General features: G+C 34.4%; 2 protein-coding genes across 2 annotated transcripts; one reads left to right on the top strand and one right to left on the bottom strand.

Moving 5' to 3' along the window:
* The first annotated feature begins 808 nt into the window (after positions 1 to 808).
* Positions 809 to 1,615, top strand: LOC123468645. The gene is made up of 2 exons (XM_045167921.1): positions 809 to 1,149; positions 1,298 to 1,615. Exons 1-2 carry the CDS (start codon positions 923 to 925, stop codon positions 1,515 to 1,517), a joined length of 447 nt encoding a protein of 148 aa, XP_045023856.1. The 5' UTR covers positions 809 to 922; the 3' UTR covers positions 1,518 to 1,615.
* Positions 1,616 to 1,760: 145 nt separating this feature from the next.
* LOC123468644 lies at positions 1,761 to 24,893 on the bottom strand. The gene is made up of 5 exons (XM_045167920.1): positions 24,581 to 24,893; positions 22,500 to 22,805; positions 6,494 to 6,792; positions 5,266 to 6,072; positions 1,761 to 5,207 (listed from the first exon to the last, which is right to left on the bottom strand). Exons 1-5 carry the CDS (start codon positions 24,891 to 24,893, stop codon positions 1,761 to 1,763), a joined length of 5,172 nt encoding a protein of 1,723 aa, XP_045023855.1.
* Between the last annotated feature and the right edge of the window lie 4 nt (positions 24,894 to 24,897).

Here is a 24,897-nt window from a genome sequence, read left to right as displayed (position 1 = left end):
CTGATGGTGATATAGAACTTTTCTCTTGTATAAATTCACAATCGCTTTCACTATTGCTGTATCTTTTCTTTTGCATAAATTCACAATCACTGTCACTTTTGCTGTATCTTGTTACGTCTTCTTCCATACTTATATTCCGAGATATCTGCATACTTTCACTTGCGTTCGCACTAATTTGTATATCACTTTTAACTTCATTACCCATTAGATTAGCTAAGAGTTCGTCTTCCCAGTCGTTTCCTGTTGGTAGCGTTTCACTTATTTCCAATTGCGGAGTATCTTCTTCAATCCAAGTCATCAAGATTTCATCACTCCAGTCAACATTTGTTAGTTCTACGTTTTTCTTGGTTGGGTCCATTTTTTTTTTTTTTTTTTTAAATGTATCTTTCCGTGGAAGGTTGGTAATACAACTAAAAAGTTTTTTCTTGCTTGTTTGTCTGTTATATAGTTGGAGTACCTACCCCTAACATGCTCAAGGTTGCTTACGATTATCTACTAAAGAAATCTACTTTGAATGTCAATGTTTTTTTGTTTTTTTTTTTTTTTTATGTCCTTTGTCTTTTAACTGTCTGAGTCTAGTCTGAGAAGTTTTTCTACAGTATATGTGAATGTTTTCTTTAATTGATCCCTCCTTTTTGCAAACAAAAACTTTTTATGTAAATGTTAGATTTTAACGACTCCTCCTTATAAGGAGTTTCAGTCTCGTACGCGATTTCTCTCTTTTGTAAAATGGACTTTGGAATGTTATTTCTTCCCCCCTCTTTTATTGTTTTATTATTTTTTATTATTGTTATATTTTTTTTTTTTATTAAGATTGCGTCAAGGCGATCAAAGTAGTCTGGTGTAGCGTCTTCTTTGTTCTTCAGTTGTCGCTTGACTGTCTTTGCCGTTTGTTTTTTTGAATCCCCCATTTCCCGTCATTATGTATACGTTGGATTTCGTTTCTCAGCATCTTGCTGAAATTAGAATGGCTTTTTCGCTTTTCCACCCGTTAATCTTCCAAAATCCGTGTTGTGAATTTCGTCGCTTTACGACTGCCGATGTGCAGTTGTTCGATGAGTTGTTCAACACGGTTCGGAGTGGTGTATCCTTTCCCGTTGCTCCCGTATCCGTGGTGCAACCGGTTTGGTGTAACGATTTTTACTACAAGTAAGTCCGTTTTTTTTTCGTTTGTGTTATCCTTTTCTTGTTTGATGGGATTCTTTTCTTGTTTTGTTATTTTTGTTCTATTTTCTTTTTAGTTATTATTATTATTATTATTAAAAAAAAATTTAAAAATTTTTTTTTTTTTATATAGTGAATATCCTGGCTACGCCCGACTTCGCGATGTTCTTCCACTGCTGCACGCACGGTTCTTGTGGTGGGCAGAATCCGGAGATGATATTTATCATCCTTCAGCTTCGGTTTCCAATTTTTATCCGGAGTTGACGTATGCCGATATCCAAATACGACTTGAGCACCGCCAAGTCCGATTGGCTGTTTTGAATCATTTGAGTGATTCTGCTGAGGAAGATTGATTTGCTTTTCCGTCGGTGTACTCTATTTTTCACTATGGTTTTGTTTTGTATTTTGTTTTTGTTTTTGTTTTTGTTTTAACTACTGATTGGAAATAAAATCCTTTTCTACGTCTACGATTTTTTGGTTGTTTTTTTTTTTTTTTTTTTTTAATTACGGATTGGAAATAAAATCCTTTACTACATCTTTGTTTCTTTTTGTTTTTGGTTGTTTTTGGTTGTTTTTTTTTTTTTTTTTTTTTAACGTTATTTGTTAATTGTGCGTTTTAAATGGTCTTCTGGAGTACATCTGCATAGATCCTCCCACACCATTCCGTATCCAACGACATAGCTGCAGGTCGTGTGGCTACCTGTACATTCCTTGTTTTGCTCGTTTTCCCATTTTAATTCTTCGATAGGGTACAATTTTCCTTTCTTTGGTGCACTTGGTGTGTTTATCGACGTAAGGGTTTCTTTTGGTGTTTCTGTTGCTAACGTCATTAAAGGTGCAAATTCCCTAATGAACGGTTTTTCATTTGCTCCTCCAGCGCTGTAGATGGGTTCTGGTATCATTGAATCCATTTCTTGACCATCACTTTCGCTCACGTTACGTGATTGCTTGCGTCGTCTGAAGCTTTCCTTAATCCGTGGAATAGGATTACAGGCAATAAAAATTCTTAGACAGATGAGAAATAGGATGAATCCTATCGCTGAGAGAGCCATAATTTTTAATGTGTCAAACCAGGAAAACATGTTCCCGATTTGATTGTCCTGCTCTTCTGTTACTAGGATGTCAGGTAACTCTTTGCCTTCTCCTTCATTAATTCGTCCCACCAGGTCATTTAAGATGTTTAGCTGTTCCATTTCCATGGTTCCATGAGCTGGATGGTTCCTTAATCCATAGTCGAAACTGTTTAAGTGCAGTTCTTCGAATTCTGCAATTAAATCCAGATTTGAAGTATGTATGGTCGCCTCTTGTTTAATCCAGTCTCCTGCTGTGGCGTTATGTTGCCACGTATGAGGATATCCGTTGATGTTTATCAATTGGGATTTCCAAAAGCACTCCGAATACGGATGAATAGACCATCCGTCGAGTCCGATTGTACAGTTGTTTTTTCCGTAAACAAAAAATGGCTGGAACCCACACTTGGTCTCTTTTGCTGATAGTGATATCCTTTTTGGGTCGCATTGTTGCAATGTCATGGCTTGACCAAAACCATATATCCTTGTACACATTGGAAGTCCGAGTGCGGCGGCTGCAAGCAATCCATTTGTTTGGGCTAAGATTATGGCTTGCGTTCGTTTTATCTTTGATAACTGGCAGTAAACATCCCGAATTTCTTTTGCCAATTTATTGTCGTGTTCAGTTTCAATACTGATTTTGTATTGCTCGTGCATTTTTCCAAGCTCGTATTTTATCAAGTCACTTAGCTCCTCAGTGGATTTTGGTAGACCGTTACTTGTATTAGCGTCATTTAGCGGTCGATAGTCATCTATTACAAGTTCGTGTGCTGTATTTTCCTTTTGTTGTGTTGAAGCCTTTAATTGATCATTTGAATTTTTGTCTTGAAATTCTGACTTATCTCGGGTTGTATTGTTTTGTCTCTCAAATTTTTCTATATCTTCTTCTTCGTTATCCCTTGATTTTGTTATTTCAGTGGTTGTTGTTTCGCTTGGCTGTTCTCTTATTTGACTTGGTGTAAGATATTTTAGGCTTATAGTTGGCTCGGTGGACGAAATAATTTCAGCTTGGTTAGATTTTGGTTTTATTGTGTCTGTCGTTGTGGTTTCTGTGAAAACTTTTTCTGTAGTTGTAGATGACTGTGTCGTGATAGTCGTTTTGAGTGATGTACTAGTTAATGTTGATGATGCGGTTGTTGATGTTATTGTTGGTAATTTCTCTGCTTCTGTTGATATTGTCGTAGATTTTGATGTTGTAGTTGATTTGGGTGTAGAGGCTGTTATTTGTGTGGTAGTGGTTGTTTTTAGTGTGGTAGTATTTGGCTTTTGAATGATGGTGGTCGGTTTTTGTGTGGTAGTGGTTGGTTTTTGTGTGGTTGTGGTCGGTTTTTGTGTGGTTGTGGTCGGATTTTTTGTGGTTGTTGTCGGCTTTTTTGTGGTAGTAGTTGATTTTGTTGTTGTTGTTCTGAAGGTTGTTGTCGGTTTTGTTGTGGTTGTAGTCGGCCTAATCGATGTTGTTGTTGTTTCTGTCTTCGCACTTGTTGTTACCTTGGCTGCAATGGAAGGTATGACTGATTTATCTGTTGTAGCAGTCATGGATGTTGCTGACTTTGTCGTTATGGTCGAATTTTTAGTTATTCCTTCCGTTGCGTTTGTTTTATAGTTAATCTCCTTTGGATCACGATGGTTTAATGGTGGCAAGATTGGTAGATTTTTTCCAAATAAGGCGTGTTGCGTATGTAGAGATATTATTGCTGCTGCCGTCAATGTTCTAGGTTGATGTGGATTCCGGTACTCGAAGCTAAAATGTTGTTTCTGGCTTGTTCCATGACAGTGTCCCAACGATAATTTGTCGATCCGTCTTGTTAGGCATTTCCGGTCCGAAGCGCCTGAATGAAGTCCTGTTCTATCACTTGCCATTAATTGTCCTGTGTGATCGAATGTTCCCCAGATGGAACTTTTATCTGAGCATTCGTGCAGGATGAGCATCGTTGTGTTCGCTTTAATGCAGTTGTTTGTGTTAAATGGTCTTATCGTGAAGTCTGAGGAATATTCGAAGGCTTGGCCCTTGCTAGATGCTTCGCTACAGTTAGCCACGGTTGTTTGTGATTGCACCAAGGGGTCATTACTTGTTAATAATTTTTGTAGGCTTGTTTGACATTTGATCCAGTTAGGATCGCATGCTTCGAGTGTTATTGGTTTGTTAACGCCATTGTGTGTTAAACATTTTTCATCGGGTGACTTACCATGTTTCATTAGTCCCCATCCTATCATGTCCCATATGATGTTTCCTCTCCCATGGTTCCGCTTCAATAATCCTCCAAAAATTGGCGAACTGACGGTCGTTGTTACTGATGTCCTCTGTTCCAACTGGATTTCTTCGAATTCGTCAATGGATGCATCTGGGAAATTGTCCAACACATCCGGGTTTGTTGTTAGGATTTCGATAACCCATTGTTGATTTTCACTAATTGTTCCCTGTCTACTGCACGTTTTTAGTGTTGCCAATCTAACTCGTCCTTCTTCTTCATCATGTAAGGTGATGCACAGGCCTGTTTCTAGAGAAATCCATTGGTAGTTAATTAAATCCAGTATCCATCTTGATGTTTTTTCGGTACAATTTTCTGCCATAATTTGATTGTTTTCATTTGCCACGATGCAGATGTTAGTGTTCATAAGCCTTATGCTGTGATCTACGATGTATTCGAATTTTGTTCCTGTTGGCAAAGGATCTTGGATATCATATTGGTTGTGGACTGATACTTGCGTGTTTATTGATGAACCATTAACCATGAGATACGCAATTGTATCTTTTTTAGTCATTATTCCATTTTCTTCTACGTTTGTTATTATAGGATGTCCCATTCGTATCGAACCCCATGCATACGATATGCTGTAAAGTCTTTTTCCCATAGCTTCTTTCTTAGCACGATTGTCAAGAAATTCAATTTCGTTATTAGTCGACCGTTTTACTTTGCTCGCTATTGGATCTGCGTATTCATTGCAAGACCATGTATCTACATTTACTTGGTTCTCACAGGATGGTAATGAAATTTTAAAATTTCTTGTATAACTTTGTGGTCGTCTCTACTGGAAAAATAAGAAATGTTAAAGGCATCCCTACTACTTTAAATCCAGGTTGGGCAAATTCTTTATTATTTATATCTGGTTTGTTAGAGAAAGTTATTTCTATCTGCTTGTTATTATCAAGAAGACGGCTAGTATTTACATTAATCATTGAGTTTGTTAATTCTATATACCCTTCACCTTTAAAAATAATTTGTGAATTTGATGAATTTGTTGATCTATCTCCCCATACTATGGTGTTATGATTTTGTGTATACTCCCCTTCTTGCTGAGTGGTGTTTAAGAATCCAAATGGACTTTCCACTAAGCTTTCTGGTGTCTCTTGTTTTAATGTTATCTCTTCTGCTAAACAATTTAATGCATGGTATTCTTTGATAGCATACCACTTCCCTTCCCCTGTAGGAGTTGATGTAAAACTCAACGTTGTTGTTCCTGCCTGCATAAGATTACCCCCACATTTTTTATTATTTACCATTTCCCAGCATTCAATTGCTGAGAGCAATTTTGTTTCCTGTGAATAAACTGTGTCAAAAGATCCTATCCAGAAAGATCCGGTTATTTTCTTAGTCTTAATCCATTGTTTGCAAGTCCATCCTTTCCAAGTTTTTACTGGATTTTGTTTAGTCATTAGCGTATAATTTGTTAGGTATCGTGGTTGATGATTAGTGCTGGGGTTTTGGCAATAGTATGGTGAGTTAATATCTAGAATTCCTCGTGTTTTAACATAGTTGCAATCGCATACAGACGAGAAGATTGTGTGGGTTGTTTGCAATGTAGTTAGAATGCAAAAGAGTAGTAATTTTTTCTCCATCTGTTAAAAAAAAATTAATTGCTTTTTAGAAATTGGATGCCTGATTTCTCGATCTTAAATTATATCGTGAGGTTGTCCTAAAGTCAGAATTAGTCTGGTCTATTGGATTGGGGAATAGCATTCTTGGATCTAAGAATGATATTATGGGTTGTTCCAGTCCAAGTTGCTTTTTAGGCCTCCCTGGTCTTCGTCTAATGGCTGTCGTTTCTGCTTTTCTCGCTTCGATCTCTTGTTCTTGTTTGGTTGGAGCATCTCGTGCCATATAAGGTTTAAGTCGGTTGCAGTGAACAATCGATTTATGTTTTTCATTTGTAATGTTTTGGATTTCGTACGTAATTTCTGAGAAACCGCGTATGATTTTAAATGGACCATTCCATCTATTTATAAATTTTCCGGCTTGAGGTGGTGCTTTTAATAGTACCAGATCGCCGGGATTGTACTTGACACTTTTTGTCCCTTCATCATAATACTTTTTCTGCTTCGTTTGAGCTTTGAACAAATGTTGGTTCGCTAATTCTTGTGCCTTTTTCCACTGGCGAGAATATTCTTCATGTTGATTTCCCTCCATTTCGTAATGACGGTTGATCTTGATGTCGTTTGGTAAAATGGGTTCTCTTCCGTAGAAAAGGTAAAATGGGCTATCTTTCAGAGTTGCTTGTTTAGACGTGTTGTATGCGAATGTGACGAATGGCAGATACCTGTCCCACTCCTCGGGTTCGTCTACCACATAACAAGCAAGCATATCACATAGCGTTCTATTAAACCTTTCTACCAATCCATCGGTTTGTGGATGATATGCAGTGGTACGCATTTGTTTTATCTTAAATAATTTACATATTTCTTGAACAATATTTGATAAAAAATTTGTTCCTTGATCTGTCAACACGATTTCTGGGGCTCCATATTTTGTTATTAACTTATTTACTAGAATATTGGCTATTGTTTGTGCGGTTTGATTTTTCATTGGAAATGTAAAGACAAATCTACTGGCATAGTCTGACAATACTAAAATATATTTATATCCCTTAACACTTTCTTGAATTGGTCCAACTACATCCATTGCAATTCTTTCCCATACCCTATCTACTGGTGGCAAAGGTTGCAATGGTGCTTTACTCGTGCCAAATGCTTTTCGTCTTGCACACTTTAAACAACTGTTAACGTATGCTGTGACATCAGATCGCATATTAGGCCAAGAGTATTGCCTTTGTAGTCTTGCTAGAGTTTTTGTTATACCTAAATGTCCTGCTAATATGTGATCATGATTTTCCTCCATGATTTCTCTTATTTTTATGATGGGAACTACTATCCTTCCATATTTATCAATTAGTTCTTGTTTCTCATTTAACTTATATCCATTTATATTTCCTTTTTTATTGCCGTTCTGTATCTTTTTAAGATTCTCTATTATTCTTCGGCAATAGTTATCTTCATGCTGTAATTCAGTCCATTCTTTCTCCAAATTATTAACCTGGGGTTCTGTTTTCGATTCTACTTTAGCAATGGGTAATATTGGAATACGACTAAGAGTGTCGGCGTTTTGGTGTGACTTACCAGGTCGATATCCGATTACGATGTCAAATTCTTGTAATTTCAATGCCCATCTTGCTAGTCGTCCTGCCGGTTCAGATTTGCTCATCAACCATTCTAAAGGTCGATGATCAGTGAATACCGTAAACTTCCGGCCGTATAAGTACGTTCTGAATACATCTACAGCATGAATGATTGCATATGCTTCTTTCTCTGTTGTTGACCATTTGGCTTCACGGTCGTTCAGATGTTTAGAAGTATACGCGATGACGACTTCTAGGTCGTCTGATTCACTGTGATCCTGTTCGTCGGTCGCAGCTGAATCCGCTGATTGAGGTGGAGATTGTATTTGTGCCAAGACTGCTCCTATTCCGTATCCTGATGCATCCGTATAGATGATAAATTCGCGCGTGAAATTGGGATAGCTCAGAATAGGTCTAGATATGAGGCAGTTCTTTATACAATTAAAGGCGTCCCTTTGTTCCTCCCCCATTTCCATTCGACTGACTTCCTTGTCAGTGCCGTCAATGGATGAGCTTTATCAGCGAAAGCTCTGATAAATTTTCGATAGTAGCTTGCTAGTCCCAAAAATGAACTCAATTCTTTTGTGTTTTTAGGTGCAGGGTAATTAATAATTGATTCCAATTTTTTAAGATTTGGTGTTATGCCTTGTTCTGATACTATGTAACCTAAATAGTCCAACTTCTCTTGAAAGAATTCGCATTTTTTTCGTTTTAGTTTTAAACCCGCTTTTGTCAACAATTTAAAAACTTCTTCTAAATGTTTTATATGTTCGTCAATTGAACTACTGAAAACAATAATGTCATCTAGATAAACCAATGCAAACTTAAAAAGTACATCTTTCAGGATGTTATTCATTGCTCTTTGAAAAGTGCTTGGTGCATTTGTTAATCCAAATGGCATACGATTGAATTCATATTGTCCAAATTCACATATAAAGGCTGTTTTATATTTATCGCTTTCTTCTATTTCTATTTGCCAGTATCCGCTTAATAAATCCAATGTTGAAAAATACTTTGAACCGCACAATGCATCTACGGTATCATCTATTCTAGGTAAGGGATATCTATCTTTTATTGTTATTTTGTTTAATTGTCTATAGTCAATGCACATTCTCATTTCACCATCCTTTTTGTTAACCATTACGATTGCTGCTGAGAATGGACTATGACTTTCTCTTATTATTTTATTTTGTAGCATATTATCAATCTTCGATTTTACCGTATTTTTTAGCGTTTCAGGCGTTCTACGCAGACGCTGATTAATTGGTGCGCTAGCTCCCGTATTAATGAAATGTTTGACATTAATAGCCAACCCAAGGTCTGATTCTTTATCTGCAAACAATCTTTCCTTTTTTACAAGCAACCATTCAATTTTTGTTTTTACTTCATTAGGAAAATTGGGTATTTTAAAGTCCTTCTTTTCTAATTTTCTATTTTCCTGGTTTGATAAATCTAATTGACTAAAAGCTTCTAAATTAATGTAGTCTTTTGTAGTTAATGGAAGTTCCTCTTCTTCTACATTGGATAAAGGTCTTAGTGGGATATTTATTCCCACTTCGGAAAAAGTTATGCTATACAATGGCAATATACCTCGCAAAAACTATGTTCTACTCCATAGTGATCATAACTGATCTGCTTATTTTTAGTGTTAATTTTTACGTTATTGCTAGCCAAAAAATCTAATCCTAAGATACAATTTTCATTAAGATTTTCCATTACATAGAAGTTGTGGTTAATGAAATGATTCTTATTTATTGTTATTTTAAATTCATATTGGCCTAATGATTTTAGCTCTTGTCCTGATACTGTCCTAAATATCGGATCATCGCTATTTATTATTTGTTTTAAATTTTTATTACTTATGTTAAAATAAAAGCTAGATGAAATTAAACTTGCTGCTGCACCAGTGTCTACTAAAGCTTTTGTTTCTTTTTCACAAATTCTAATTGGGATACGTATAAGTTTAGGTATTTCCGCCGTAAAGTTAGGTTTTACATGATAGTGATTAATGCTATTAGAATTATAGAGTGAGTGGTTTCCTACATTTGACGTCGTGGTTGACGGTTGATACGTGCCATATCTGTCCAACATTCTCTTGCAATGTGTCCTTTTTTATTGCACTTGTAGCACGTAATGTCACTGTTTTTCGCTGGTTGTGTGTTGTGAAAAGGTTGACCTCGTGGTTGATACTGATCACCAGTCGATTCACGCCATGGCTGATTTTGAGGGTTCCCAAAATTTGAGGGTTGGTAAATATTCCTTCGCGGTTGATACAAATTATTTTGTGGCCGTTGAAATTGTCTTTGGTTTAGTTGCCGTTGGCCATTTTGATGTGGCCCGTATGAATAAGGTGTTTGGCGTTGCGTTGTGGATTCTTGAAAACTTTCCCTTCCCCTCTGGGCGTTATAGTTTTCTCTATATGGGCTGGCTTCTCTGCTTCTGGAAAAACTTGGTTCTCGGCTGCGTGAGTAGCTTGATTCGCGGCTGTTTTGCTGATTATTGTTAAATCGCACTCTCGGATACTGTGGTCTTGAATTGTGTTCCCGTGATTGTGATCTGCGGGGCTCGTATTGGTCAGTTGCTGCTATGACTGCAGTTTTTTCCTGTGATATTTCATTTTTATTAGCACATTCCATCTCCAAAATTTTCTGTCTTAATTTCTCTATTTCGAAATCCTGTTGTTTTCCATGGTGTGCAATGCCGGCAATGACTGCTGTTAGTTCTTTGTCGTCATTGTTTTCTTTGTTTTGCAAGATCTGTTCCGAAATAAACAGTTGTTTGCATAGTGCATCGAAGTCGTTGGCATCTTCTGGCATTCGTAGGTAAAGTTCCGTTTTTATTTTTGGTAAGATCCCTTGGATTAAAATTTTAATTTTGGTGGTATCCCGCATCTTTTTTACTTTACTCAAGAGCTGGTCTTCCACAACTGTCTTGTTGTGGTCAAGTTTTTCTTCTTTTCCTTCGATTCCGTCGTATAGGTTGTTAAGTCTTGACACGAATGCTCTGCAGTTTTCTTCCGGTTTCTGTTTTAGCTGCAACAATTTTTTCTTTAAGGCGGCTAGATCATAGGCGTCTTGGAATCTTGCTATGATTGCTGATCGCCAGTCGTCGTATTCAAGTTCTTCTCCTTGCTCCGATACGTATTCTTCGTGCCAATCCAGAGCTTCACCTTTAAGTCTGTCTGAAAAGAAACGTAATTTCTGGGTGTCGTCCCAATTGTTGTTTCTTGCTACGTGCTCAGCTGTTTTAAGCCACTCCGTTATCATTTTGTCTGTGCTTTTTCCTTTGTATGGAGGTATGGATTTTTTATCTTCTCGAGAGAATAGTTCCCCCAATACTTTTACTATTGGCTGAGTAAAGGTTTTGATCATGTCTATTTCTTCTGCGGTAGGGGTTTTTTCTGTTGATTTTCCTATTGGGTTGTGTCTCGAAGTCTCAGCTTCCTCGGGAGTTTCGTGGTCAAGTCCCATGATTTTAAAATTTGGTTTCTCTTTGTTAAAAAGTTCGTTCTGTTTCTGCAATAATTCTATTGTTTTATTCTGGGACTCTAGTTGTTTTTTTAGAGTTTCAATAGTTTGCTGTTGTTTTAAAACGTGTTCGGTATCTAATTCGAAATGTAATGATTTGTCGTTTATTTCGCTTAGTGATGTTAGATCGTTGATTTGTTCTATTAGTTTTGAAACTTCTCCTGTATGTTCTTCTGTTCTAGAATTGTCTGCGCTCTCTGCTTCGATGTAAAAAGCTTCTTTTTGCTTATACTCCACTAGACGTTCCTCAAGGCGTTGTATCTTGCTCTCCTGAGTTGAAATGAGTGTTTCTTTATCTCTTATTTGTCTTTCGAGGTTTCTATTCCTTGCGGCTAATTCTAGTTGCCCTTTGTGTAGACAGCTTCTTTCTCCCTTTGTTGTTTCGAGAGAGTTTTTCAATTCTCTTACCTCCTTTTCTAATTCGTCGCTTCTTTCTTTCTGTGCCTTTTCGTGTTTTTTAACGGTATTATAACTTTCTAGGAGTAACTTGTTTTCGTTTTGGAGTTTGTTTATATTTTCTTGACCTTCGGTTTCTACGTGTGCTGTGGTTTCTTCCTTCTTTTTCAATAGTTTTTTAAGATATTCTTCGTTTTCTGCGTTTTTGCGAAGTATTTGTTCTAATTCACTGATTCGTTGATAAGTTTTTTCTAGTGATTTCTTTAAGAATTCGTTACTTTCTATTATTTTTTCGGTTGATTGATTGGGGTTCTTTTCTTTTTTGCAATTTGTTTTTGTAAGTTAAAGTTTTCTAAACGGATTTCTTCTGTTCGTTTTTTCTCTGCGACTTGTTGCGCAAGTGCTTCTTCTTGTAGAACGGTGTTTACTTTGATCAAGAATTCTTTCTCTTTACCGTTAACAGTTTTTAACTGTTGTAAAAGAGTGTCTACGTTACTAAATTCTCCTCCGAGTGACTGAATCTGATCTCTTATAGTTTTTGTTGTTTTACTTATCGTCTCGTGAGTGATTTCGTCTGGCGTATTTAAAGTTTCTTTTAATATTGAGTACGCAAATTGGTATAAGGCGTTATGCGCCGCTGTATTTGCCTCTTTTTTCTAGCTTCCAATTCTTTTATCGTGGTTGTTGTTGAAGTTGTTTGATAACTTTTTGATTTTTCCTTAGTATACTTGTATTCTAATTCAACTAATTCTTTCCAGCTGAGAATAAATGCGGCTCTTGGGGTTTTGATTTCAGAGTCAGGATTTGTTATATCATGGGTTTTCAAATTTGGGTTTAGTGATGGTGAAGTTTCGTTAGTTAAGTCTGGGTAAATGGAGTCGGTCCTGAGAGTAGTGTGTGGTAAAAAAGATTTCTGCATTCGCTTACCGTGATGGATTTTGTTGACCGACGCAAGTAGAAAGAGAGAAGAAAAAAAATTATTAGTACTTTATCCTCCTGATTCAATTATATTGTCTACTGTGTCGAAGTCTCTTATACCGGTGACAGAATCTTTTATTTCAATTTCAAGTCTCGTTGGGACCTCCAATTGTAAGATTTGCCAGGCGTGTATTTATTAGACTTCTACAATAGCAATACAATCAAACCAAGAAGCATGGCACTACTCTACTCTGAATATTGTTGCGAATAACACGGCTTTTATACAGAATTGCAAGTGGCACATTGGGTGTGGCTTAGATAGCGGTGGCGCGCGGTCACTTGGTCATGTGGGCGTTGCCTTTGTGTACACCTTGCGTACACTCAATGTCCGTGCAGATTTGCCATCTTCTGTAAAGCGTAAATAATGCAGTTGGCTCGTTACAACTGCATGGAATATACTTGTATTCAATGTGAATACACTGTTATACCATGAGTTTTTAGTTCTATATGTAAACAGCATGGAATATACTTGTATTCAATGTGAATACACTGTTATACCATGAGTTTTTAGTTCTATATGTAAACAGCATGAAATATACTTGTATTCAATGTGAATACACTGTTATACCATGAGTTTTTAGTTCTATATGTAAACTGCATGGAATATACTTGTATTCAATGTGAATACACTGTTATACCATGAGTTTTTACTTCTATATGTAAACTGCATGAAATATACTTGTATTCAATGTGAATACACTGTTATACCATGAGTTTTTACTTCTATATGTAAACTGCATGGAATATACTTGTATTCAATGTGAATACACTGTTATACCATGAGTTTTTAGTTCTATATGTAAACTGCATGGAATATACTTGTATTCAATGTGAATACACTGTTATACCATGAGTTTTTACTTCTATATGTAAACTGCATGGAATATACTTGTATTCAATGTGAATACACTGTTATACCATGAGTTTTTACTTCTATATGTAAACAGCATCAAATATACTTGTATTCAATGTGAATACACTGTTATACCATGAGTTTTTACTTCTATATGTAAACAGCATGAAATATACTTGTATTCAATGTGAATACACTGTTATACCATGAGTTTTTACTTCTATATGTAAACTGCATGAAATATACTTGTATTCAATGTGAATACACTGTTATACCATGAGTTTTTACTTCTATATGTAAACTGCATGGAATATACTTGTATTCAATGTGAATACACTGTTATACCATGAGTTTTTACTTCTATATGTAAACTGCATGGAATATACTTGTATTCAATGTGAATACACTGTTATACCATGAGTTTTTACTTCTATATGTAAACTGCATGGAATATACTTGTATTCAATGTGAATACACTGTTATACCATGAGTTTTTACTTCTATATGTAAACTGCATGAAATATACTTGTATTCAATGTGAATACACTGTTATACCATGAGTTTTTACTTCTATATGTAAACTGCATGGAATATACTTGTATTCAATGTGAATACACTGTTATACCATGAGTTTTTACTTCTATATGTAAACAGCATGGAATATACTTGTATTCAATGTGAATACACTGTTATACCATGAGTTTTTACTTCTATATGTAAACAGCATCGAATATACTTGTATTCAATGTGAATACACTGTTATACCATGAGTTTTTAGTTCTATATGTAAACAGCATCAAATATACTTGTATTCAATGTGAATACACTGTTATACCATGAGTTTTTACTTCTATATGTAAACAGCATCAAATATACTTGTATTCAATGTGAATACACTGTTATACCATGAGTTTTTACTTCTATATGTAAACTGCATGGAATATACTTGTATTCAATGTGAATACACTGTTATACCATGAGTTTTTACTTCTATATGTAAACAGCATGGAATATACTTGTATTCAATGTGAATACACTGTTATACCATGAGTTTTTAGTTCTATATGTAAACTGCATCAAATATACTTGTATTCAATGTGAATACACTGTTATACCATGAGTTTTTACTTCTATATGTAAACTGCATGAAATATACTTGTATTCAATGTGAATACACTGTTATACCATGAGTTTTTAGTTCTATATGTAAACAGCATCAAATATACTTGTATTCAATGTGAATACACTGTTATACCATGAGTTTTTACTTCTATATGTAAACTGCATGGAATATACTTGTATTCAATGTGAATACACTGTTATACCATGAGTTTTTACTTCTATATGTAAACAGCATCAAATATACTTGTATTCAATGTGAATACACTGTTATACCATGAGTTTTTACTTCTATATGTAAACTGCATGGAATATACTTGTATTCAATGTGAATACACTGTTATACCATGAGTTTTTACTTCTATATGTAAACTGCATGGAATATACTTGTATTCAATGTGAATACACTGTTATACCATGAGTTTTTACTTCTATATGTAAACAGCATCAAATATACTTGTATTCAATGTGAATACACTGTTATACCATGAGTTTTTACTTCTATATGTAAACAGCATCAAATATACTTGTATTCAATGTGAATACACTGTTATACCATGAGTTTTTACTTCTATATGTAAACAGCATCAAATATACTTGTATTCAATGTGAATACACTGTTATACCATGAGTTTTTACTTCTATATGTAAACTGCATGGAATATACTTGTATTCAATGTGAATACACTGTTATACCATGAGTTTTTACTTCTATATGTAAACAGCATCAAATATACTTGTATTCAATGTGAATACACTGTTATACCATGAGTTTTTACTTCTATATGTAAACTGCATGGAATATACTTGTATTCAATGTGAATACACTGTTATACCATGAGTTTTTAGTTCTATATGTAAACAGCATCAAATATACTTGTATTCAATGTGAATACACTGTTATACCATGAGTTTTTACTTCTATATGTAAACTGCATGGAATATACTTGTATTCAATGTGAATACACTGTTATACCATGAGTTTTTACTTCTATATGTAAACAGCATGAAATATACTTGTATTCAATGTGAATACACTGTTATACCATGAGTTTTTACTTCTATATGTAAACTGCATGAAATATACTTGTATTCAATGTGAATACACTGTTATACCATGAGTTTTTACTTCTATATGTAAACTGCATGGAATATACTTGTATTCAATGTGAATACACTGTTATACCATGAGTTTTTAGTTCTATATGTAAACAGCATCAAATATACTTGTATTCAATGTGAATACACTGTTATACCATGAGTTTTTACTTCTATATGTAAACTGCATGGAATATACTTGTATTCAATGTGAATACACTGTTATACCATGAGTTTTTAGTTCTATATGTAAACAGCATCAAATATACTTGTATTCAATGTGAATACACTGTTATACCATGAGTTTTTACTTCTATATGTAAACTGCATGGAATATACTTGTATTCAATGTGAATACACTGTTATACCATGAGTTTTTACTTCTATATGTAAACAGCATCAAATATACTTGTATTCAATGTGAATACACTGTTATACCATGAGTTTTTACTTCTATATGTAAACTGCATGGAATATACTTGTATTCAATGTGAATACACTGTTATACCATGAGTTTTTACTTCTATATGTAAACTGCATGGAATATACTTGTATTCAATGTGAATACACTGTTATACCATGAGTTTTTACTTCTATATGTAAACTGCATGGAATATACTTGTATTCAATGTGAATACACTGTTATACCATGAGTTTTTACTTCTATATGTAAACTGCATGGAATATACTTGTATTCAATGTGAATACACTGTTATACCATGAGTTTTTACTTCTATATGTAAACTGCATCAAATATACTTGTATTCAATGTGAATACACTGTTATACCATGAGTTTTTACTTCTATATGTAAACTGCATCAAATATACTTGTATTCAATGTGAATACACTGTTATACCATGAGTTTTTACTTCTATATGTAAACTGCATGGAATATACTTGTATTCAATGTGAATACACTGTTATACCATGAGTTTTTACTTCTATATGTAAACTGCATTGAATATACTTGTATTCAATGTGAATACACTGTTATACCATGAGTTTTTACTTCTATATGTAAACTGCATCAAATATACTTGTATTCAATGTGAATACACTGTTATACCATGAGTTTTTACTTCTATATGTAAACTGCATGGAATATACTTGTATTCAATGTGAATACACTGTTATACCATGAGTTTTTACTTCTATATGTAAACTGCATGGAATATACTTGTATTCAATGTGAATACACTGTTATACCATGAGTTTTTAGTTCTATATGTAAAAAGAACTGCATGGAATATACTTGTATTCAATGTGAATACACTGTTATACCATGAGTTTTTACTTCTATATGTAAACTGCATGGAATATACTTGTATTCAATGTGAATACACTGTTATACCATGAGTTTTTACTTCTATATGTAAACTGCATGGAATATACTTGTATTCAATGTGAATACACTGTTATACCATGAGTTTTTACTTCTATATGTAAACTGCATGGAATATACTTGTATTCAATGTGAATACACTGTTATACCATGAGTTTTTACTTCTATATGTAAACAGCATCAAATATACTTGTATTCAATGTGAATACACTGTTATACCATGAGTTTTTACTTCTATATGTAAACAGCATCAAATATACTTGTATTCAATGTGAATACACTGTTATACCATGAGTTTTTACTTCTATATGTAAACTGCATGGAATATACTTGTATTCAATGTGAATACACTGTTATACCATGAGTTTTTACTTCTATATGTAAACTGCATGGAATATACTTGTATTCAATGTGAATACACTGTTATACCATGAGTTTTTAGTTCTATATGTAAACAGCATCAAATATACTTGTATTCAATGTGAATACACTGTTATACCATGAGTTTTTACTTCTATATGTAAACTGCATGGAATATACTTGTATTCAATGTGAATACACTGTTATACCATGAGTTTTTACTTCTATATGTAAACTGCATGGAATATACTTGTATTCAATGTGAATACACTGTTATACCATGAGTTTTTAGTTCTATATGTAAACTGCATCAAATATACTTGTATTCAATGTGAATACACTGTTATACCATGAGTTTTTACTTCTATATGTAAACTGCATGGAATATACTTGTATTCAATGTGAATACACTGTTATACCATGAGTTTTTAGTTCTATATGTAAACAGCATCAAATATACTTGTATTCAATGTGAATACACTGTTATACCATGAGTTTTTACTTCTTATATGTAAACTGCATGGAATATACTTGTATTCAATGTGAATGTTCAGAGTCTAATTCAATAAGATTACTAAACCGATCGAACAAAAGTTGTAAGCTGAGAATACACCTTAGGGGGGGGTGTAGGTAAAGAGATACACCTTGTGTGTAGAGACCCATATGCTAAATGCACGCAAAAAAAAGGAAAGGGGACAAACAAACAAATGAAGCGTACTACTAAAAGTTGCCTACTATGTACAAAATAAAAAATTTAATTCTATTGAACGTGAATACACTGTTATACCATGAGTTTTTACTTCTATATGTAAACTGCATCAAATATACTTGTATTCAATGTGAATACACTGTTCATACCATAAGTTTTTACTTCTATATGTATACTGCATCAAATATACTTGTATTCAATGTGAATACACTGTTATACCATGAGTTTTTACTTCTATATGTAAACAGCATCAAATATACTTGTATTCAATGTGAATACACTGTTATACCATGAGTTTTTACTTCTATATGTAAACAGCATCAAATATACTTGTATTCAATGTGAATACACTGTTATACCATGAGTTTTTACTTCTATATGTATACTGCATCAAATATACTTGTATTCAATGTGAATACACTGTTATACCATGAGTTTTTACTTCTATATGTAAACTGCATCAAATATACTTGTATTCAATGTGAATACACTGTTATACCATGAGTTTTTACTTCTATATGTAAACTGCATGGAATATACTTGTATTCAATGTGAATACACTGTTATACCATGAGTTTTTACTTCTATATGTAAACTGCATGGAATATACTTGTATTCAATGTGAATACACTGTTATACCATGAGTTTTTACTTCTATATGTAAACTGCATGGAATATACTTGTATTCAATGTGAATACACTGTTATACCATGAGTTTTTACTTCTATATGTAAACTGCATCAAATATACTTGTATTCAATGTGAATACACTGTTATACCATGAGTTTTTACTTCTATATGTAAACTGCATGGAATATACTTGTATTCAATGTGAATACACTGTTATACCATGAGTTTTTACTTCTATATGTAAACAGCATCAAATATACTTGTATTCAATGTGAATACACTGTTATACCATGAGTTTTTACTTCTATATGTAAACAGCAAAAATACTTGTATTCAATGTGAATACACTGTTATACCATGAATTTTTACTTCTATATGTAAACTGCATTGAATATACTTGTATTCAATGTGAATTACACTGTTATTACCATGAGTTTTTACTTCTATATTGTAAACTGCATCAAATATACTTGTATTCAATGTGAATACACTGTTATACCATGAGTTTTTACTTCTATATGTATACTGCATCAAATATACTTGTATTCAATGTGAATACACTGTTATACCATGAGTTTTTACTTCTTAATATAAACTGCATGGAATATACTTGTATTCAATGTGAATACACTGTTATACCATGAGTTTTTACTTCTATATGTAAACAGCATCAAATATACTTGTATTCAATGTGAATACACTGTTATACCATGAGTTTTTACTTCTATATGTAAACTGCATGGAATATACTTGTATTCAATGTGAATACACTGTTATACCATGAGTTTTTACTTCTATATATAACTGCATGGAATATACTTTTATTCAATGTGAATACACTGTTATACCATAAGTTTTTACTTCTATATGTAAACTGCATGGAATATACTTGTATTCAATGTGAATACACTGTTATACCATGAGTTTTTTTTCTATATGTATACTGCATGGAATATACTTGTATTCAATGTGAATACACTGTTATACCATGAGTTTTAACTTCTATATGTAAACTGCATGGAATATACTTGTATTCAATGTGAATACACTGTTATAGTATGAGTTTTTACTTCTATATGTATACTGCATCAAATATACTTGTATTCAATGTGAATACACTGTTATACCATGAATTTTTACTTCTATATGTAACCAGCATCAAATATACTTGTATTCAATGTGAATACACTGTTATACCATGAGTTTTTACTTCTATATGTAAACTGCATGGAATATACTTGTATTCAATGTGAATACGCTGTTATAGCATGAGTTTTTACTTCGATATGTAAACAGCATCAAATATACTTGTATTCAATGTGAATACACTGTTATACCATGAGTTTTTACTTCTATATGTATACTGCATCAAATATACTTGTATTCAATGTGAATACACTGTTATACCATGAGTCTTTACTTCTATATGTAAACAGCATCAAACATACTTGTATTCAATGTGAATACACTGTTATACCATGAGTTTTTACTTCTATATATATACTGCATCAAATATACATGTATTCAATGTGAATACACTGTTATACCATGAGTTTTTACTTCTATATGTAAACTGCATGGAATATACTTGTATTCAATGTGAATACATTGTTATACCATGAATTTTTACTTTTATATATAATCTGCATTGAATATACTTGTATTCAATGTGAATACACTGTTATACCATGAGTTTTTACTTCTAACTGTAAACTGCATCAAATATACTTGTATTCAATGTGAATACACTGTTATTCCATGAGTTTTTACTTCTATATGTATACTGCATCAAATATACTTGTATTCAATGTGAATATACTGTTATACCATGAGTTTTTACTTCTATTTGTAAACAGCATCAAATATACTAGTATTTAATAGTTCTTCGAATTCTGCAATTAAATCCAGATTTGAGGTGTGTATGGTCGCCTCTTGTTTAATCCAGTCTCCTGCTGTTGCGTTATGTTGCCACGTATGAGGGTATCCGTTGATGTTTATCAATTGTGATTTCCAAAAACACTCCGAATACGGGTGAATAGACCATCCGTCGAGTCCGATCGTACAGTTGTTTTTTCCATAAACGAAAAATGGCTGGAACCCACACTTGGTCTCTTTTGCTGATAGTGATATCCTTTTTGGGTCGCATTGTTGCAATGTCATGGCTTGACCAAAACCATATATCCTTGTACACATTGGAAGTCCGAGTGCGGCGGCTGCAAGCAATCCATTTGTTTGGGCTAAGATTATGGCTTGCGTTCGTTTTATCCTTGATAACTGGCAGTACACATCCCGAATTTCCTTTGCCAATTTATTGTCGTGTTCAGTTTAAATACTGATTTTGTATTGTTCGTGCATCTTTCCAAGCTCGTATTTTATCAAGTCACTTAGCTCCTCAGTGGATTTTGGTAGACCGTTACTTGTATTAGCGTCATTTAGCGGTCGATAGTCATCCCCTACAATTTCGTGTGCTGTATTTTCTTTTTGTGGTCTTGAAGCCTTAAATTGATCATTTGAATTTTTGTCTTGAAATTCTGACTTATCTTGGGTTGTATTGCGTTGTCTCTCAATTTTGTCTATATCTTTTTCTTCGTTATCCTTTGATTTTGTTATTCCAGTGGTTGTTGTTTCACTTGGCTGTTCTCTTATTTGACTTGGTGTAAGATATTTCAGGCTTATAGTTGGCTCGGTGGACGAAATAATTTCAGCTTGGTTAGATTTTGGTTTTATTGTGTCCGTCGTTGTGGTTTCTGTGTTAACTTTTTCTGTAGTTGTAGATGACTGTGTCGTGATAGTCGTTTTGAGTGATGCACTAGTTAATGTTGTTGATGTGGTTGTTGATGTTATTGTTGGTAATTTCTCTGCTTCTGTTGATTTCGTAGTAGATTTTGATGTTGTAGTTGATTTGGGTGTAGAGGGTGGTATTTGTGTGATAGTGGTTGTTTTTAGTGTGGTAGTACTTGGTTTTTGAATGATGGTGGTCGGTTTTTGTGGGGTAGTTGTCTGTTTCTGTGTGGTTGTTGTCGGTTTTTTTGTGGTTGTGGTCGGCTTTTTTGTGGTAGTGGTTGATTTTGTTGTTGTTGTTTTGAATGTTGTTGTCGAATTTGTTGTGGTTGTGGTCGTCCTAATCGTTGTTGTTGTTGTTTCTGTCTTCGCACTTGTTACTGTGGCTGCAATGGAAGGTATGACTGATTTATCTGTTGTAGCAGTCATGGATGTTGCTGACTTTGTCGTTATGGTAGAATTTTTAGTTATTCCTTCCGTTGCGTTTGTTTTATAGTTAATCTCCTTTGGATCACGATGGTTCAATGGTGGCAAGATTGGTAGATTTTTTCAAAATAAAGCGTGTTGAGTATGTAGAGATATTATTGCTGCTGCCGACAATGTTCTAGGTTGATGTGGATTCCGGTACTCGAAGCTTAAATGTTGTTTCTGGCTTGTTCCATGACAGTGTCCCAACGATAATTTGTCGATCCGTCTTGTTAGGCATTTCCGGTCCGAAGCGCCTGAATGAAGTCCTGTTCTATCACTGGCCATTAATTGTCCTGTGTGATCGAATGTTCCCCAGATGGAACTTTTATCTGAGCATTCGTGCAGGATGAGCATCGTTGTGTTCGCTTTAATGCAGTTGTTTGTGTTAAATGGTCTTATCGTGAAGTCGGAGGAATATTCGAAGGCTTGGCCCTTGCTGGAGGCTTCGCTACAGTTAGCCACGGTTGTTTGCGATTGCACCAAGGGGTCATTACTTGTTAATAATTTTTGTAGGCTTGTTTGACATTTGATCCAATTAGGATCGCATGCTTCGAGTGTTATTGCTTTGTTAATGCCATTGTGTGTTAAACATTTTTCATCGGGTGACTTACCATGTTTCATTAGTCCCCATCCTATCATGTCCCATATGATATTTCCTCTCCCATGGTTCCGTTTTAATAATCCTCCGAAAATTGGCGAACTGACGGTCGTTGTTACTGATGTCCTCTGTTCCAACTGGATTTCTTCGAATTCGTCAATGGATGCATCTGGGAAATTATCCAACACATCCGGGTTTGTTGTTAGGATTTCGATAACCCATTGTTGACTTTCACTAATTGTTCCCTGTCTACTGCATGTTTTTAGTGTTGCCAATCTAACTCGCCCCTCTTCTTCATCATTTAAGGTGATGCATAGGCCTGTTTCAGAGAAATCCATTGGTAGTTAGTTAAATCCAGTATCCACCTTGATGTGTTTTCGGTGCAATTTTCTGCCATAATTTGATTGTTTTTATTTGCCACGATGCAGATGTTAGTGTTGATAAGCCTTATGCTGTGATCTACGATGTATTCGAATTTTGTTCCTGTTGGCAAAGGATCTTGAATATCATATTGGTTGTGGACTGATACTTGCGTGTTTATTGATGAGCCATTAACCATGAAATACGCAATTGTATCTTTTTTAATCATTATTCCATTTTCTTCTACGTTTGTTATTATAGGATGTCCCAATCGTATCGAACCCCATGCATACGATATGCTGTAAAGTCTTTTCCCCCTAGCTTCTTTTTCAGCACGGTTGTCAAGAAATTCAATTTCGTTATTAGTCGACCGTTTTACTTTGCTCGCTATTGGATCTGCGTATTCATTGCAAGACCATGTATCTACATTTACTTGGTTCTCACAGGATGGCAATGAAATTTTAAAATTTTTGTATAACTTTGTGGTCGTCTCTCCTGGAAAAATAAGAAATGTCAAAGGTTTCTCTTCTACTTTAAATCCAGGTTGGGTAAATTCTTTATTATTTATATCTGGTTTGTTAGAGAAAGTTATTTCTATCTGTTTGTTATTATCTAGAAGACGGCTAGTGTTTACACTAATCATTGAGTTTGTTAATTCTATATACCCTTCACCTTTAAAAATAATTTGTGAATTTGATGAATTTGTTGATCTATCTCCCCATACTATGGTGTTATGATTTTGTGTATACTCCCCTTCTTGCTGAGTGGTGTTTAAAAATCCAAATGGACTTTCCACTAAGCTTTCTGGTGTCTCTTGTTTTAATGTTATCTCTTCCGCTAAGCAATTTAATGCATGGTATTCCTTTATAGCATACCACTTCCCTTCCCCTGTAGGAGTTGATGTAAAACTCAACGTTGTTGTTCCTGCCTGCATAAGATTACCCCCACATTTTTTATTATTTACCATTTCCCAGCATTCAATTGCTGAGAGTAATTTTGTTTCCTGTGAACAAACTGTGTCAAAAGACCCTATCCAGAAAGATCCGGTTATTTTCTTTGTCTTAATCCATTGTTTGCAAGTCCATCCTTTCCAAGTTTTTACTGGGTTTTGTTTAGTCATTAGCGTATAATTTGTTAGGTATCGTGGTTGATGGTTAGTGCTGGGGTTTTTGCAATAGTATGGTGAGTTAATATCTAGAATTCCTCGTGTTTTAACATAATTGCAATCGCATACAGACGAGAAGATTGTGTGGGTTGTTTGCAATGTAGTTAGAATGCAAAAGAGTAGTAACTTTGTCTCCATCTGTTTTTTAAAAAAATTAATTGCATTTTAGAAATTGGGTGCCTGATTTCTCGATCTTAAATTATATCGTGAGGTTGTCCTAAAGTCAGAATTAGTCTGGTCTATTGGATTGGGGAATAGCATTCTTGGATCTAAGAATGATATTATGGGTTCTTTCAGTCCAAGTTGCTTTTTAGGCCTCCCTGGTCTTCGTCTAATGGCTGTCGTTTCTGCTTTTCTCGCTTCGATCTCTTGTTCTTGTTTGGCCGGAGCATCTCGTGCCATATAAGGTTTGAGTCGGTTGCAGTGAACAATCGATTTTTGTTTTTCATTTGTAATGTTTTGGATTTCGTACGTAATTTCTGAGAAACCGCGTATGATTTTAAATGGACCATTCCATCTATTTATAAATTTTCCGGCTTGGGGTGGTGCTTTTAATAGTACCAGATCACCTGGATTGTACTTGACACTTTTTGTCCCGTCATCATAATACTTTTTCTGCTTCGTTTGGGCTTTGAACAAATGTTGGTTCGCTAATTCTTGTGCCTTTTTCCACTGGCGTGAATATTCTTCATGTTGATTTCCTTCCATTTCGTAATGACGGTTGATCTTAATGTCAATTGGTAAAATGGGTTCTCTTCCGTAGAAAAGGTAAAATGGGCTATCTTTAAGAGTTGCTTGTTTAGACGTGTTGTATGCAAATGTGACGAATGGCAGATACCTGTCCCATTCCTCGGGTTCGTCTACCACATAACAAGCAAGCATATCA

Source organism: Daphnia magna, unplaced genomic scaffold, assembly GCF_020631705.1.
Source record: "Daphnia magna isolate NIES unplaced genomic scaffold, ASM2063170v1.1 Dm_contigs398, whole genome shotgun sequence".
NCBI lineage: Eukaryota > Metazoa > Arthropoda > Branchiopoda > Diplostraca > Daphniidae > Daphnia > Daphnia magna.
The sequence above is the reverse complement of the archived record's forward strand: the minus strand, read 5'-3'. Positions and strand labels throughout refer to the sequence as shown.